The 18,466-nt window shown below is 36.7% G+C and overlaps 1 protein-coding gene across 8 annotated transcripts; it reads right to left on the bottom strand.

The window, feature by feature from the left end:
- Nucleotides 1-193: 193 nt before the first annotated feature.
- Nucleotides 194-12,697, bottom strand: LOC132616024 (chorismate synthase 2, chloroplastic-like). 8 transcript variants are annotated; one of them, XM_060330635.1, is made up of 15 exons: nucleotides 12,553-12,697; nucleotides 10,923-11,073; nucleotides 10,708-10,784; nucleotides 7,888-7,946; nucleotides 6,946-7,029; nucleotides 6,733-6,825; nucleotides 5,971-6,051; nucleotides 4,664-4,777; nucleotides 4,467-4,569; nucleotides 3,689-3,783; nucleotides 3,524-3,589; nucleotides 1,725-1,792; nucleotides 1,174-1,304; nucleotides 961-1,045; nucleotides 194-692 (listed from the first exon to the last, which is right to left on the bottom strand). In XM_060330635.1, the coding sequence occupies exons 5-13, from the start codon at nucleotides 7,015-7,017 to the stop codon at nucleotides 1,250-1,252; spliced, it is 747 nt and encodes a 248-aa protein (XP_060186618.1). In that variant the 5' UTR covers nucleotides 7,018-7,029; nucleotides 7,888-7,946; nucleotides 10,708-10,784; nucleotides 10,923-11,073; nucleotides 12,553-12,697; the 3' UTR covers nucleotides 194-692; nucleotides 961-1,045; nucleotides 1,174-1,249. The 8 variants fall into 8 exon arrangements, with proteins under 8 accessions (XP_060186618.1, XP_060186614.1, XP_060186613.1 ...); XM_060330631.1 differs by lacking the exons at nucleotides 7,888-7,946; nucleotides 10,708-10,784; nucleotides 10,923-11,073; nucleotides 12,553-12,697 and adding an exon at nucleotides 7,136-7,483 and having other exon boundaries at nucleotides 194-813; XM_060330630.1 differs by lacking the exons at nucleotides 7,888-7,946; nucleotides 10,708-10,784; nucleotides 10,923-11,073; nucleotides 12,553-12,697 and adding an exon at nucleotides 7,136-7,483.
- Nucleotides 12,698-18,466: the final 5,769 nt, after the last annotated feature.

Below are 18,466 nucleotides of genomic sequence, written 5' to 3'. Positions count from 1 at the left end.
ATCAGGAAAAAGCAAATCAGACTAAAAAGAACAACGTTCAAGTGAAAATGCAGTTTCTCAGTTTATGTCAAAAAGAGAAATGATAACAAGAACTTGTTAAGAATAAAACGTCACATCTACCTACACATTTCATCAAGATAATGAATTTCAACATTTAGTTGAAGTAAACAATTAATTGGTAGAAGACTTCCAATGAGGCCTTGCTAGAATAGCAAATAGCAATGATGTTTTTTGTACATTCATCGTTATACTGACCAACCAAGCCTATAAAATATTGAAAATGACATGAGTTTATAAACACTAGAAAAGTCTACAAAATAATGAAAACGACACAATTTCCTATTTTTGTAGATGCACTTTGTTCTCCACACACTGGTGAGAGCTCTGGCAACAAAAGCTATATATACCTATCTCTGTAAAACTATATAACTCTTAAGGCATCGTTGGAAACTTCTTTTTACATATATGCATTCTTCAAACGAAGAAATATGCCAGAAATGTGAGAAGTCATGTAGGGAGAAGTTGTTATGGGCTGCTCCGCTCCTTTTAAAGGGGAATCTAAGCTGACCCGGTTTTTTATGACTGCAAAGGTTCCTGTAACACAGGATTGACTGGGAACAGCATACATTGTGCATATTGAGCCAACTGATCCACGAGCACCAGGGCAACCATTGCTTCCACCATCGGAACAGCTGTGGCGCCAAGACATCAAATGTCCGTAACTTTTCAAATGGTGACCAGAAATTTTTATGGAAAAGCAAACGGCTAGCAGATTTCCTCTCAGTTATTTTATCATAGTAAGCCGAAGTATTTCTGGCCCATGCACCAGTAAAGAACAAGAATAGATTGAGAAAATCTAACACGCCTGCCTTAGTGGCTTCTAATAGTAAGAATTCCTAGTAGAGGATTGAAAGGGACTGCCAAATTGAGTAATAGTCAAACAAAGTCAAATATACAAACCTCGTAGAACCACACAAGGATCATGGCGACCACGAGCAACGAGTTCAGTCTCATGTTTCTCCCTACTAACCGTATGTTGCTTCCTCTGCATAACAATTGAAATAATAGGTATTTATTATAACTAGTTTTTGTGCACGTGCTTTGCACGTGAACCCCTGATTAATCATTTATAAAATAATGAAATTAAAGTTTCTTCGTAATAATCTAGCGTACCTTTTGCTTAGATTGGATTGCAGGTGATGTCAAATGTTTTGACAATATAACTAATGTTCTTCATCACCATTTTATCTCAAATGATACATGTAATCCCAAGAATGACAGATTCGAATCCCACGCCTAATTCACTGCGTGGTACCCAGAAATAAAAACCGAAAATGAAAAAAGGATATAAGCCATGATGAACAAACTGGTTTTAAGGATAAGCCACTTGAACCATTCTTGTATCTGCCAAAACTTGTTAAAATACTAATCAAACTTAAGCATTAGGTGCTGGAAATTTCTTTAAGACACGATTAATCAAGCTTAGTTTGGCGCAAGTATTCTTTCCAAGAAGCCCAAGCTTAGGGAAAAGACTTATCACATGCTTGTGCCGTCGACATATCATAATAAAGTTACTACGTTGCTCCTCTCAAAAATGATGTCCAAAATACAGATTTCAAAAGACAATTTGTATAGAGCCACAATAATTCATAGGAAATGAATAACCAGCAAAAATTAGAGATATTATTACAGAAAACGAACATAACAGAGCTTAAGATTCATACCTGATCATTCTGAAGTATACATATAGAAATATGCCTGCATAGTCCTTTGACCCTTCCAGTTCCAGTTTCTGGCATGCGAAGAGGATTATTTTTCTTGTAATAATAATAGCTCAAAAGTTCATAGGCAAGTTCAATTTTAGAGATATAGAGAAGACTAACCATCCCAAAAGTGGAGAAATATATGAAGCGTCTATTGCTTAAGGAATGGTTTTGTGACTTCGCCAATTAACTCACCAAATTGGATAAGACAGAATATGGATCAAAGTTGACAAAAAGAATGCAGCCAACCGTGAATTCTAACGGAGAAAGCAAGATGAAGACACAGATTTGGATGAAAGATTTTCTGTATATAAAATTGAATGTGAATGTCTTTGGTAGAGTCTTCATTACCCACATTTACTACAAAATTAATATTAAAGGTGAATGTCTTTGGTAGACTCTTCACTACCCACATTTACTACAATAACTCTCAATCATTTACTACACAACTACAATTCAGCTAATGTAGTCTATTTTCTGAAATCATTTGTTGAATATTTGAATTCATGTTTCATACATTACTACAGAGTGGTGGTTAGACCGGCTATGTTGTATGGGGCGGAGTGTTGGCCAGTTAAGATCTCTCACGTTCAAAAGATGAAAGTTGCCGAGATGAGAATGTTGAGATGGATGTGTGGGCACACTAGGAGCGACAGGATTAGAAATGAGGCTATTCGGGATAAGGTGGGAGTGGCCTCGGTGGAAGACAAGATGCGGGAAATGCGACTGAGATGGTTTGGGCATGTGAAGAGGAGAGACATAGATGCCCCAGTGCGGAGGTGTGAGAGGTTAGCCATGGATGGTTTCAGAAGAGGTAGGGGTAGGCCAAAGAAATATTGGGGAGAGGTGATTAGACAGGACATGACGCAGTTACAGCTTACCGAGGACATGACCTTAGATAGGAAGGTGTGGAGGACCCACATTAGGGTAGAAGGCTAGTATATAAGTCTCGTTATCTTTCCTTATTAGTAGGCGCATTAGCGCATTATAATTTCTTGTGCTTTGATTTATGTTATTATTTGCTACTTTCTGTACTTTGATTACTCTATTTTATCTGTGCCGCTTTCGTGATTTGCATTTTCATATCGCTTTGAATTCCTTGATTATCCTGTTTTACTGTGTCGCTTGCATTATTTCATTGCAATATCGTTTTAAATCTTTTAACCTTATCTGACCCCCTTTTTATGCTTCTATTGAGCCGAGGGTCTCTCGGAAACAGTCATCCTACCTTGGTAGGAGTAAGGTCTCTCGGAAACAGTCATCCTACCTTGGTAGGAGTAAGGTCTGCGTACATTATACCCTCCCCAGACCCCAAGATGTGGGATTTCACTGGGCTGTTGTTGTTGTTGTTGTATGTTTCATACATTAATGGTGTTTAAGTGAGGGCATCAATACCAATCATTGGAATAACGTATGTATTCCAATTCCTAATGACTACATACTAATGTAACAAATTAGTTATACCATTTACTTTTTATTTAATGAAAGGTAAGTAAATTTACTTTTTTAGTACAATAAGACTATAGGAGTAGTGTTTAAGTAAAGGGTAAATTGGTCATTCAACATTTGATGGGCATTTTATTAATATGACTTTTCACGGCTTCCTACTTTTAATATTATATGACGATATGATATGATTTACATAAATATCTAACCTAGTCAGAATCCAATCAATTTTCAAAGCGGCATTCTTGTAACAAAGTAGAAAAGTAACTGATAGCATCCTATAATGAGAATTTTTAACAGAGACTAGGACTCACTGAAATTGTAGAAGTTGGCTTGAAAGCTATGCTCATATTAATAATTTCTCCATTTGATATGCCTCCCTGTGAAATACATGAAACACACAACAAAAGTTGAAAAGAAAAGGAATTGTTTGTCCCTTTCAAAAGACATATCCAAATGAATATTTGCAGTGTGTGTACCTGGACACCACCAGATCTGTTGGTTTTTGTCCTGATTTGGTCATGTTGATCCATAAAGAACTCATCATTATGCTCACTGCCAGTCATGAATGTACCTAGTGGTTTTTCACCAGAAACAAAAAAGAACATGAGATTTATCAAAGATATTAACATGTAAGAGCCTTCAGTTTTTTTTTTTTTTTTGGGAAATAGGAGGATGATCCTTATTTTAGTTAAAAGAAGTCTGTCTAGCCCTGTTCAGGTTCGAAACCCCCCGCCTACAACAGCAGGGGATTTGCCTACTGGGTCGAGCTCGTCCCACGGGGCTTACCTAGTGCGGGTTATCTCTCCTGTGTGGTTTGCGAGCTATTGCACAGGAGCTGGGTTTACCCTATGCGCACCTGAAGGGTAGCGGCTTCAGGTTCCCATGTCATCAAAAAAAAAAAAAAAGTCTGTCTAGCCCTGTAATGAACAAACTATGGCTCGAAGCTGAATTGGCCAACTTCCTTACTATTCTAACCAACCATGCCATAAACTAATAAGTGTGGACGAATCAACTAGGAATCCTTAGCACTACTTGTTTAATCTCCTTAAATCACCTGGTTCATATTTTATCCCTACAATTTTAAGAAAATTTCATATTTTCATCAAACAGGTTCCCAATACAAAACCTGTATCCATACCCATGCTTTATAGATGATAACAACTGTCTTGATTAATCTGTTGCGACTTAGGACTTTGCTATCATCCAACAACATGACAATAAAGAGAACACTTCCATAGGATGAAGATTCTGTACCTGCAAAGCCACTTCCAATCTCAAATCCCTTAGTTGCCGGTAATGACATGCAAGCTTTAGCCAGCTCAGCTTCAAGTTTATCAAAGACTGGTGTACCAATATCCTAGAAATTATCACCAAACTTTCATTTGAAGGTCTCACCAGGACCAAAGACATGAACAATAATACCAGAGAGAGAGAGAGAGAGAGAGAGTAACAATGCAAGCAATGACACCACTAACAGAATCCCCCCTTGTTCGTACAGCATCAATGGAAGCAACCATCTCCTCTGCGTATTCAGGGTTTGGGCATCGAATGATATTGCTTTCAATCTGGCATCAAGTGATAATTACCATAGAAATCAAGTTCTTTTATCACCAGAAGCTAAGAAACTACCAGAGCAATACCAGAAGATAATTATAAATAAAGAAAACCACAAACTCGCACTATATCAACTAAAAATTACTCCTTCCATTCCATGCCTTAGAGGAGACTCTTTGGTAGATCAAGCAACATGGTTTATTTACACTCTATAAGGCAAACAATAGAGTTCATACATAGATCCTATGGTGCAGATTTGGAGAAACATTGCCTCAGATTCAAACATACCCCCCTAAAAACTCTTTTCTACAATTTTTTTAAGCTACTTAGAAGTAGGATGTCCTTGGTCTAAAACACATAGCTAAGCATGTCTGTTGAGCTAATAATTCTCATTGCATCTTATCTTCCTATAGGCTAGTCAACCTTAGCGTCCATCCTCCAACAAAATCAGCATTATCTACGCTCCGGTGTTATGTTATCCACGCTCCAGCTGTCTAGTTCTAGGCGGGGGAAGGGAGGGGTGTTAAGTATGGATTATTATATCCTTATGCAATCCTCCTTTTATGAGCTAGATTTTGGGATTGATTTAAGCCCAATTTCCATTTCTTTACAAAAATTAACAAACAGGATTTCTTTGCCCCCCAGAATAACTTGTATTTTTCTATATATATATATATTTATTTTTTTTGGATAAGCAACCTGCCACAGGCGATTTCAATCCCACTCTACTTTTTTTAATTTTTAATTTTTTTGGAACTGGTACCGAGTCCCACTCATTTTTCTTTCTTTGAGAGAGTTTTCTCTTCGAGAATATTACCACCAGCAAAATTCAAATGAGGAAATTATGGGCCTGAAAATCTAGTTCAAAGTTCACCAATTGAAATTCTCCTTTTTACTTGTCAAAGAATATAATACTCAAAGTAGCTTCTCTAATAGGACGCTTAGCATGTGAATGAGAAGTTCAATAGTTTCCTCACAAACAATAGAAGCTAACCTTTGAACTGCAACTTTCAGAAATAGTGTCTTAACCATAAATTACTTTCTCCTACAAGGCTCGGAAGATTGGCAAGTGATCTCTACCAGGAAAAAAGAAAGACTGGCAAGTGATAGCAAGTTACAACACTATCTTAACCCTGCCCCAATCTACGTGAAATACTCTTTCTACATATTTTAAATTGAGATATAGTTCTGATGTGAAATATACCTGCTCTAGTGTCACTGTCTGGTTATCAATCAAACCCTCTGGAAGTACAACTTTGTTAACTTGCGAAACATAAGCAAGGATCTGCAGTACAGAATATCAGAGCTAAAAGGCCACATTCTTTAGAAAAAGTCAAAAAAAAGTAGAAGCCGCCTCCACAAGAATGCCACAAACGATAAAGATATACATATATATAACTACCGTAATAGATTCTCCAGCAACAAGAGCCAGAATGGCAAATTTTCTGCTAGCAATACATAAGATAACCATTTTTTGCAATACACAGAAGTTTCATGTAAGACAATACAGGAATTACGTTTTATCAGGGCTCTACTAGATCACAATCATTTGATAGTAACCCAGCTCAGTTCTTCATAATTAACTTTAAAATCTAAAGGTTAAATTCTCCTTATGTTTAAGCTGTAAATTCATCTTGAACAGGTAACTGTAATGGACATGACAGTTGATTTTATTTCTTAATAATTGAGCCCAACTTGGTATAAAAGGCATTGATGATGATTCATGGGTCAACAATCCCCAAAAACGAAGTAGATCTACAGCTCTTACTGTTGAGTTTGTGCAGAAAAAATGGGGTACGCGAGAATTTGAAATATTGATGTCCATTTTAACATCTGTACAACACTTCAAGGGAGTTCTTTTCAGTTCCACGGCCAGAGAGAGGTTTCAGATATCAATTATCTAATGATGTAAAAGACTAGTATCATTCAAAAATGACATTAGAAAATCCTGCAACAAGTACCTCACCTCAGTTCCTGAATAAAGTTTGAGAATTTTCTTAGCAATAGCTCCAGCAGCAACTCTCCCAATGGTTACTCTTGCTGAAGATCTACCACCCCCCTGCATATTCCACTAGCACTAGTAAGGACACAAGAAATAGCAGGAGCTATAGCTGCAGAAGATTGCTTATCAACGAGCTGCAAAGCTTTCTTATAATAAATGATCTCCTCTTGACATCACCTGTACTGATCTAACTCCATACTTGAAGTCATAAGTTGCATCAGCATGAGATGGCCTATAAGCAAGGGACATTTCACTATAGTCCTGGAAATCCAACAGGAAATGAATAAGTCTGACAAGAACCAGGAGAACACAAATTTTGGCCACAAAAAGAAAAGAAATGAACACATACTAAGCAACAAAAACATACCCAGTGAAATTCCACAAAGTAGGGTCTGGGGAGGGTAGAGCGTATGCAGACCTTATCCCTACCTTGGGAGGTAGAGAGGCTGTTTCCCGGAGACCCTCGGCGAACACATACTAAGCATAACATCTTAAATCATGAGTCTCAGATTAGGCTGAAATGTTTCTCCTTTCCACTTTGAAGCTACTCCTCGATTATCAGGATGTAATGCTGTGAAATAACTCATTTCACTTGTTTTGAGTTTGAAAATATGTACAGTTCATAAAAACACAAGTGGAATTTACTAACTTTTTGATAAATCATTTTGAAATCTCATGCATGCAGAACTTCAACCTCTGAATGAATGACGAGTGATACTAATTGTCACGCCCCGAACCATGGCCTGGACGTAACACGGCACTCGGTGCCTGACTGCATGTGACCGAGCGAACCACATGGCTTGCTGAACTATCATGAGGCATACATAAGCGGAAATATAACGTGAATGCCTGATGAGCCTTTATAAAACGTAGTAAGTCATAATACTTAATAAAAACACTTGTTTAAACATGAGTGCGGAAATAACATGAATGAGCCAAAAATGGTTATACGACTCCGAATGTCTGACATAACATAACTGACTTGTCTAGTCTATGAAACCTCTATCATGAGTCTGACTGGAAAACATACTTACTGGGACAAGGCCCCCAGCGTACCTTCAGATGCATAACTAAGCATAAAACAAAAGTTGACTAAACCCCGAATGAGATGGGGCTCACCAATAAGCTGATACGAATGCTGTCTTACTGAGCAGATGTGTCGTCCTGTATATCAGTACCTGCATCGTGAAATGCAGGCCCCCGGGCAATAAAAAGGGGACGTCAGCACATTGAATGTACTGGTATGTAAAACAACTGAAAGAAATAACATGATAAGAACTGAAACTGAAAACCTGGACATGAACATGAGTGCATACATATATATATAAAACATGGTAAAAATATCATAAGTAGGGAGAGCAATAACTTATAACCGATCCATGGTCTGGTGCTTGCGTCCCGCCAGCAGAACACTCAGTCCTTGCCAGGGAACATGAGATTTAATAAAATATGAAAGGATCCAGTCATTATGAGAGATCGTCCGGGACATGGGTGGAGCGATCCTCATCCTACGATGGCTACGTAGTTTCAGGCTATCTGAAGCCCTCCTCGGTAATTAATGCAACTCCCAAACATGAACATGTAAAATAGTGGCACTTGCTGCCCATGGTATATCATGAATCGTAACTTGCTTGTACATGGTATTCATGATCATAACTTGCTTGTACATGGTTTTCATGAATCATAACTTACTTGTACATGATTTTCATAAATCATAACTTGCTTGTACATGGTTTTCATAAATCATAACTTGCTTGTACATGGTATTCATGAATCATAACTTGCTTGTACATGGTTTTCATAAATCATAACTTGTAAATATAGTTTCATAAGATAACTTGTCATAGTCTTGCAAAACATGTTTTTGATGCATGAGTAATAACAATAGTTCATAATCATATATATATACTTGACTTGAAAACATGCTTGTAACTTGCTGGATGAAATCATAAAGTTTCATATAAACATAATGAGAACACATGAGGAAGAATTCATGATTCATGGATTTAGCTAGGATTCCTAATATCCGTAATGGAAGATTAGGAATACAATAACGAACATAGATACAAAATTCATGTACATACATACATAATTACGGGCTACCAATATGTTGGGTTTAATGCCCTAGGATTTGAACTTCATATATTTTACGAAACGAATCATGGGGAAGAACGTAGAGATTCCCACATGTGGATGGAAGTTCTACATACCTTAACTTTCCGCTTTTGAGCGTATCACAATGTCCTTCAACCCCTTCAACTTCAATCTATAGCAATACAAGTCATAGGGATCCTATATTAGCAACAATATCCATGTTTTGTTCATCTAAGCATTTTATCAAACACTTAGTGGGCATGAAGCTCTATAACCCTCATTAATGGTGTTTTCTTCACCCAATCCCCATTCTTTTACTTCTAGCTAATGCTAAAATCTCAATTAGATGTAATTAACATCATTCTTCATCACCCATATGAATACAACAATCCCAAATCAACAATCCAACAACTCTAGCATAGTTCATATAATTCTCTTCATCCAACCCAAATATTATTCTCCCAAGAATTCATCAATTCACAACTATAAATGATTAGGGATAAAAACATTACCTTTTTGAAGTCCAATCCTCTTGAATTCGGGTTCTAGGGTTTCCACATCCAACAAAAATGTTCCAATCCTAACTCTATGGATTAGAAGAGTTTTACTCAAGTTAGAAAGGGATTAGGGACTTAAATTCAATTTAGAATCATGATAAAAACTTACCTTGGAAGATCTTGAGGTTTGGGATTTGTTGTCTCTGAGTTTAGAGAGAATTTTCGTGAATGGGGTGTTGGGGAAATAAACCCCAACCCCAAATATAACAAGAAAACGCGTAAACCCGACTTTTGACCCGAAATTGACCTATTTCGCGATGGTTCCGCGATGCGGGTGCATCGCGCAACATTCTGCAGCTAAAAACTTAGAGTTGCGCGATCGGTCCGCGAAGCGGGACCATCGCGCGCTCTCTCACGCGCCTCGAGAAGCGACGGGTGTTGGTTCTACACAGCGCTCGGTAAAATGGGCATAACGTTTTGCACAGATGTCCGTTTGACCCCCATAATATACCGTTGGAAAGCTATTTCAAAGGGCTACAACTTTCATCAAGGAAGTTTTCCCAAATTCCCAACGGATTTTCACGAAAGTTAACTGGAAGGCAGACGTATCGAAAACTTAGTCGATTCTATAGGATTTCAAGTGTCTTACTATTAGCCACATTGAGACGATCATATCTCCTTGCTCCGATCTCTGATTGGCTTGATCCTTATATCGTTAGAAAGGTATTTCTACATACTACAACCTCATTGAGGGTACTTTCCCAAATTCCAAACCGATCAAGAAGTTATCGCTGCCCATAATAGGCCTATCAACCATTTTCGCAAAACGTTCAAACCTTCAGTGTTTCTACTAGAACTCTAATGATATGAGCTTAAACTCAGCTCCCAGATGCGGGGTGTTACACTAATCATCACAGTTTAATAATGCTAGTCCATGCCCTTAAAGACAATAAACTTGACATGCCAAGGATGTGACGTTCTCATGTTTGTGGAAACACAAAACCGAAACACGAAACTTGATTAACCTTCTATTAACTTTCTATGCACAATAATACAAGGTTAGCCTTGACATTGCTCAGGCAAAGCAGATATCATGTATCCTAGCCAAGCTAGTAAAACAAGTTTGGCCTGTTCCATGCAATAAGTGCAAAATGGAGTGATACAACATATAGATCATTGTAGAAAGTGGATTCTTGTTTCACTTCCTCTCTGGTCAGTGTTGGAACTTCAACTTTGATTGGAGATCACGTAGTCAGACCTATAGTTTATGCACGGATAGAAGCTAAATCCTTTAAAAGCAGGTCAAATTAAGTGGCACAGGCCAGAAGAGATTTTACAGAGGACTAACCATCAGCAGTGCCTGATGATATTTTGCAAGTATCAGTCTCCTTTCTTGGTGTGGTAATTCGGCTTTGACCTGGCCTCCTGGGTGTGTCAAAAATGGGTAATACTTGAAACAGTGAACAAACGCCAAAAACCACGAATTCTGAAGGACTTCAATCTAACAACTTTGTCAATACTCCATTTCAACCCACGAAAGGAAATCTCTGAACAAAGAAATACCTCCTGTCAAGTTCCACTTGCATATCTGACTCTGAAAGTGGGAGTCGATGGGGCAATCCATCAATTACACAACCAACTCCACTGCCGTGAGACTCTCCAAAATATGTAGCACGGAAATAATTTCCAAATGTACTACTGGCAGCCTGTATCTCTGCGAGTACAAAAGCAGATAAATAAGTTGTCAATCCTTTTTAGTACTCGAGAATAAACCACTAATATGGATCCAGAGATGTTTGTAAGTTCATTTTCAATGCGGCAAATTGTTCTTGGCTCACACTACCACCAAAAAAGTGGGAACTAGCATATCCAAACTTAGACATTCATTAGCATCAAAATAATTCCTGGAGCTTTTGTTTGGTTCACCAATGATATAAGCATAAAGAAATAATAAAAAACATAGAAGGGTACTTCCACGAAATTCTATAATTGAGTTCTCACGTGATCAGTAAATGACAATTAAAGTTTCTAAAAGCCAACTGCCTTTGATGTGTATAATAGTGGTATGTTTCTGCATACACCCTTGGCTTAAGTTCACCCCATTAACGTAACAAGAAAGAAGCATGTAACCTCGAGCTATTTCAAATTTATACAGTAATGAAGATGATGTTAACTGATGAAAGTGAGCCAAAACTACAGAATTTGGCTAATTAATGATGAATTCCTGAGCAAAGTCCAAGTAAAATTACACTGTTGCCAGATGAATAGCTCTACCACCGGCTAAAAAAAGAAGACAAATGATAACACTAGAACAAACTTCAAATTATCCAAAGACGTGTCATAGCGGGTAATTAAGGCGAAATGAAAATCATAGGACACCACAGTTCAATTTCCGGTAGAGGCAAGAAGAAAAGGTGATTTTTTCTCATCTGCCTAAGCCTTAATGGGCATAATCAACCTGTACTTAGTACATAGTAGGAAGATGCAGATACATGCAGGGCGCGAAGGGCGTTCGATCAAATCCCCATGACTAGAAAATCACATTGTATATAGATACAAGATCACAATTTTTTTAGGGACAATTACGCACTATGTCTACTGGGGGAGAATCTTTACACGCTTTAGCCCATATTTTGAGCTTGTTACCCGGTTTAGCCCATATTTGTGTATAAACATTTTTATACACTATTATATACTTTTAAGTTCTATACAAGTATAATGCTTTCCCAAGGTATAATGTTGTATAATATTATATAATCTATAATGTTGTATAATATTGTATAAACCGAAAATATGGCTATGTGGCAAAATGTTATATGTTGGACTGTATATTTTTGAAAATTCCCACTTTTTTTAATGCATATATAGTATAGGATGTATCCCCTGGTGAAAATCCTATCTCGATCACTGAATACATGGTGGAATGATCACAGATATAATAACACAGAAAAAAAACATATATCAAATTCCAGAGTTTTGTTTTCCCTTTTAATGATCATAGTCTCATTAAATTTTAATACCCAATTCCTTAATTCACCCAAAAAAAGCGGGAATTAACGTCAAGTTCTTTCACGCATTTTAACAAACAGATGAAAGGCGTAAAGTTTCATCGAGTCGTTTTGGTTGTGATCTGTGAGTTGGGATTTGGAGATTGGAAGAAGAGAACTTGGATGGTAACTGGATAGATCCGAACCGTGAATTCGGAGCCCCGAGAAACTGTTTGGAAGGTACAGACAATGCCTTTTTCCTTCCTTTTCTTGAATTTGGTTAGTGAGTTTGTCGTTTACTACAAACAAGAATGTTTTGTTTCTGTTTTAAAAAATTTAACAAATATAAATATGGAGTTATGTGGTAAAGATTTATCCGCATTGATATAAATATATAAAAAATATGTGTCTTTAATCCCACATATTTATCACTTGATGATAAGTAGATACGACTCCCTCTGTCAAATTTAATTTTGACCGTGTGTTTGAACATACAATCTTTAAAGTTTGTGAAATAAAATTTACATATTTAAAAACTAAATAAAAATATTATAATCCCGTGAGAGAGCATGGTTTTAATCAACGTTACTGGTAAAAGAAAGGTTTTTCTTTGTCTGTTCTCATTTACTGATGAACTGATAAAGCATGAAGAATCAGCTTAGCTCTATGTTTATGTACTTCAAACAGAAACTGCCACATTGTTCGTCAGTGGAGTTACCGGAAAAAGTTGTAAGGTCATTGCCATGTTATAATAAATAAATATTCTATTTCTGGTTAAATATTGGCCTCTTTAGTTGTTGAAGGTAGAGCTACAAGCCTATAACATGGACCGAGTTCATATTCCAATTATTCTCTTTTGCCCTTTTCTTTGATAACCATCTGGTATTCGAACCCACTAGCCTGACTAATTGAAATTCGTACCGCGTAGGGTCCTTAAGAACATAGTCCATGGTCCATGTAATTAGAATGCTAGAGTTTCGCTGCAGCCAAATTAATAGCTCTAACACCCGAAAAAAAAGAATGAAAAATGATAACACTAGGGTGTGGATGAAGATGAGATGTGTTGGAGGGTGGGAGGACACAATAATGTGGAATGTCACTTGTGAAACTTATTTTCCCTACTTCCACCAGAAAGTCATTTTCCTGATCTTTAAAATATTTTCTGGAAAATTGACCAGATAAATATGGGAAAAGAGAAAAACATCCTCCATAGTGAACACACCCTAGAACAAACTTCAAGTTATCCAAAGGCGTCTCATAGCTGTAAACGAAGGTGAAATGATAATCATAAGAGACCACAGTTCAATTTCCGGACGAAGCAAAAGAAAAAAACGTGATTTCTTCTCATCTTTCTAAGCCTTAATGGGCAAAGTCAACCTGTATTTAGTACATGGTGGGAAGATGAAGACACATGCACGGGCATAGCCGGAGGGGCTGGAGGGGGTTCATTCAAATCCCTATGACTAGAAAAATCACACTATATATACAAGATCACAAATTCTTTATGTATATATAGTAGATGATGAATCCCTTGGTGAAAATCCTGCGCTCATCACCGGATACATAGTGGAATGATCACAGACAGGGGCTGACCTAGAGGGGCATGAGATGTTTACCCGAACCCCCCGGCAAAACATTACATTGTATATAGAAGATAAACTTTTTATTCTTTATGTACATAAATAGATTTTGAATCCTTGAACACAACACTAGAGGTTAGCTCAATAGTTTAGGAAATTCAAAATTCACCTTGAACTTCCAAGTTCAAATCCCAGACACTATATTTTTATTTTTGAACCTCTTTAGTGGAAATTCTGGATCCACCACCAATCACAGATATCATAAAACCCATTTTTCACCTTTTTAATGGTATTATTCTAGTTAAATTCCAATACCCAATTCCTTAAATCACACAAATAAAAAGGGAAACCTCAAAGTTCTTTCACGCATCAACAAACAGATGAAAGGTAGAAAGTTTCACGTAGTCGTTTTGGTTGTAATCAGTGAATTGGAATTTGGAGAGGTTGATGTAATTTACTAAGGTATCGCTATTTATTAGATGTTTCTCGAGAGTTAAGCATTATTTCCTTCATTCATTTTTACTTATCATGTGCTGACTTGAGGAGCTATAAATAAAATAACAATTTTACTATATCACCCCAAATTATTAGTAAATCAAATCAAACATACTTTAAAAGTTGTGCAATTACTAAAAATTCTTTGAAGTTTTCAACTCAATAATTAATAATAAGGGCAAAATAGGTATGTAATAATAAATTATCTCTTATTTTCTAAACTAGACAAGTAAAAGAGGACATCTATTTTTAGTATACATGACAAGTAAAAAGGACGGAGGGCGTATTAAGAAGAAGTAGTTCTTTAGTATAAGGGTATAATTGGAAACAATTACTATTTTTGTCTTGAATTTCTAAAGCGACACTTATTTTGGGACAATACTTTTTGCTGATGTGACACTTATATTAGAATGGAGGGAGTAGTAATTAATTTTGTCTTGAGCTTTTAAAACGACAAATAATTTGACACCTATTACATGCATTAAATATATGTTTTAAAAGCTTTTATTCACTTTCATTCTCAATTATGTAATATTTGAGATTTCTGTTATTATTAAAGTTAATGTTTTGAACAAATTAATTTTTTTTTACTATGCTCCATTATTTTATTATTCCAACATTATATAAGCTTGAGAATTCCTTTTTGACTTTTCTTTTACTTTATAAATAAAATTGAATTGTTGTGAATCCATAATATTGATGAAAAAGAGAACAATGTATTATAATATTTAAAAAGTAAAAAATGACAAAGGTTAATGATAGCATCCACGGTGGCATACCTCCATTAAAGGTTAACGGGCTTCAATGGAAAATCAAAAAGATGTTTATCGAAGAAGAAGTGTCCAAGAATGAGTCTGAGAATAATGACAAAGAGTGGGCTAAGTGCTACATGTATTTTACGGCCCAAATCCAAATTCAAGAGTCCAAGAATAGAGCCCAAATGGAACCCACATAGAGGGGCCCAAGAGGAGCCCAAAAAGGGCTACACTGTCGTGTGGAAAAAAAGCCCATTTTTTTTTGCACGGATTGCCCTTCTTTTGGGTGGTCTTTAAATTTTGCCCCTCATATTTGTGTTCTTTAAGTTTTGCCCTTCTCTTGGATACCTGAGGTTCTGGGTTCGAACCCCCACTCAGGCATAAAATAAAAAATAAATTTCGCAAGGCAGGACTAGGGGGAGTGTAAGCCGGATCCGACATACAATCCTTAAGGAAAAACTAAAGTTATGCCAGAGGGGGCAGACTTTGCCTTAAGACATATATTTTATTTTATTTTACTTTTCAAGGCAAACTTTTAATTATGCCTTAAGGAAAAGTTCCGTCTTATGGGGCATACTTTTAGTTATGTCTTAACTAAAAGTCTGCCCCATAAAATATAACTAAAAGTATGCCCCATAAGGCGGAACTTTTCCTTAAGGCATAACGAAAAGTTTGTCTTAAGGAAAAGTTCTGCCTTATGAGGCATACTTTTGGTTATGCCTTAATTAAAAGTCTGCCCCATAGGGCATAATTCCTCAAGGAAAAAAGTTTTGCCCTATAAGGCATAACTAAACTATGCCTTGAGGAAAAGTTATGCTCCCTCCGGCATAACTTTAGTTTTTCCTTAAGGATTTTATGTCGGATCCGGCATACACTCCCTCCAGCCCCGCCTTAGTGTATGCCAGATCCGGCATACAATCCTTAAGGAAAAACTAAAGTTATGCCGGAGGGGGCAAACTTTGCCTTGAGACATATATTTTATTTTATTTTACTTTTCAAGGCAAACTTTTAATTATGCCTTAAGGAATAGTTCCGCCTTATGAGGCATACTTTTAGTTATGCTTTAACTAAAAGTGTGCCCCATAAAATATAATTAAAAGTATGCTCCATAAGATGGAACTTTTCCTTAAGGCATAACTAAAAGTTTGCCTTAAGGAAAAGTTCTGCCTTATGAGGCATACTTTTGGTTATGCCTTAATTAAAAGTCTGCCCCATAAGGCATAATTCCTTAAGGAAAAGTTTTGCTCCATAAGGCATAACTAAACTATGCCTTGAGGAAAAGTTATGCCCCCTCCGGCATAACTTTAGTTTTTCCTTAAGGACTTTATGCCGGATCCGGCATACAATCCCTCCAGCCCTATCTTGCGAAATTATTTTTTTATTTTATGCCTGAGCGGGGGTTCGAACCCAGAACCTCAGGTATCCAAGCTAAGGGCAAAACTTAAAGACCACAAATATGAGGGGCAAAATTTAAAGACCACCCCAAAAGAAGGGCAATTCTGCGAATTGCCCAAAAAAGCCAACAAAGGGTTGGAATTTCAGCCCAAATGAGCTGGAAAATTCTGCCCAAAAAAGGGGTTGTTTTAGCTTTGTTTTGCACGGATTGCCCTTCCTTTGGGGTGGTCTTTAAATTTTGCCCCTCATAATTGTGTTCTTTAAGTTTTGCCCTTCGCTTAGATACCTGAGGTTCTGGGTTCGAACCCCCGCTCAAGCATAAAATAAAAAAATAATTTCGCAAGGCAGGGCTGGGGGGAGTGTATGCCGGATCCGGCATACAATCCTTAAGGAAAAACTAAAGTTATGCCGGAGGGGGCAGACTATGCCTTGAGATTTTTTTTTTTTTTTTTTTTTTACTTTTCAAGGCAAACTTTTAATTATGCCTTAAGGAAAAATTCCGCCTTATGGGGCATACTTTTAGTTATGCTTTAACTAAAAGTGTGCCCCATAAAATATAACTAAAAGTATGCCCCATAAGGCAGAACTTTTCCTTAAGGCATAATTAAAAGTTTTCCTTAAGGAAAAATTCTACCTTATGAGGCATACTTTTGGTTATGCCTTAATTAAAAGTCTGCCCCATAAGGCATAGTTCCTTAAGAAAAAGTTTTGCCCCATAAGGCATAACTAAACTATGCCTTGAGGAAAAGTTATGCTCCCTCCGGCATAACTTTAGTTTTTCCTTAAAGACTTTATGCCGGATCCGGCATACAATCCTTAAGGAAAAACTAAAGTTATGCCGGAGGGGGCAGACTTTGCCTTGAGACATATATTTTATTTTATTTTACTTTTCAAGGCAAACTTTTAATTATGCCTTAAGGAAAAGTTCCGCCTTATGGGGCATACTTTTAGTTATGCCTTAACTAAAAGTCTGCCCCATAAAATATAACTAAAAGTATGCCCCATAAGGCGGAACTTTTCCTTAAGGCATAACTAAAAGTTTGCCTTAAGGAAAAGTTCTGCCTTATGAGGCATACTTTTGGTTATGCCTTAATTAAAAGTCTGCCCCATAAGGCATAGTTCCTTAAGGAAAAGTTTTGCCCCATAAGGCATAACTAAACTATGCCTTGAGGAAAAGCTATGCCCCCTCCGGCATAACTTTAGTTTTTCCTTAAAGACTTTATGCCGGATCCGGCATACACTCCCTTCAGCCCTGCCTTGCGAAATTATTTTTTTATTTTATGCCTGAGCGGGGGTTCGAACCCAAAACCTCAGATATCCAAGCTAAGGACAAAACTTAAAGACCACAAATATGAGGGGCAAAATTTAAAGACCGCAAATATGAGGGGCAAAATTTAAAGACCACCCCAAAAGAAGGGCAATTCTGCGAATTGCCCTTTAGGGGCAAAAGTCACGCCCATTTGCCTTGTTTAGGCATGGAATTTTTATGCTTATTTTGAAATTTTTCCTTAGTTTATTAGGGAAGAAGTTTAGTAATTATTTTACATGCTTTCCTATTTTAATCCTAGTTAGGTTTTAGTATTTAATTATTTTCATAAAAGTAGATTTCAATCCCATGCTATTTGGGATAAGTATCCCCTATACATTGGGGTGGATTTTGTTGTTTTCATAAGATAAATATTATTATTATTGAGAGTTTCTCTTCTTTACAACCTTTGCAAAATGATTCTTTAAGAGGTAAGATTAATTTGTATTTGATATCTTTAGTTCTTATTTGTAAATTAAAGAAGGTAATTAGTCTTATACTATTTATTGTCTCTAATTTCTTCGAAGTAGGGGTCTAGATCACTTTTTGATACAAGTTCTTGAATTGACTCTATTAGTATCGTAATTAG

Source organism: Lycium barbarum, chromosome 10, assembly GCF_019175385.1.
Source record: "Lycium barbarum isolate Lr01 chromosome 10, ASM1917538v2, whole genome shotgun sequence".
Taxonomy (NCBI): domain Eukaryota; kingdom Viridiplantae; phylum Streptophyta; class Magnoliopsida; order Solanales; family Solanaceae; genus Lycium; species Lycium barbarum.
This window is presented reverse-complemented; position numbering and strand designations above follow the sequence as displayed.

What these genes read in the sequence shown, in the direction of transcription:
- LOC132616024 (XM_060330631.1), bottom strand. Translation starts at nt 7,258, where the DNA reads ATGTTATGCTTAGTATGTGTTCGCCGAGGGTCTCCGGGAAACAGCCTC. An exon ending in GATTGGAAGTGGCTTTGCAG is followed by an intron (nt 3,784 to 4,466) that starts GTACAGAATCTT and finishes AAAAACCACTAG; the next exon opens with GTACATTCATGACTGGCAGT. An exon ending in ACAGATCTGGTGGTGTCCAG is followed by an intron (nt 3,590 to 3,688) that starts GTACACACACTG and finishes TGTATTTCACAG; the next exon opens with GGAGGCATATCAAATGGAGA.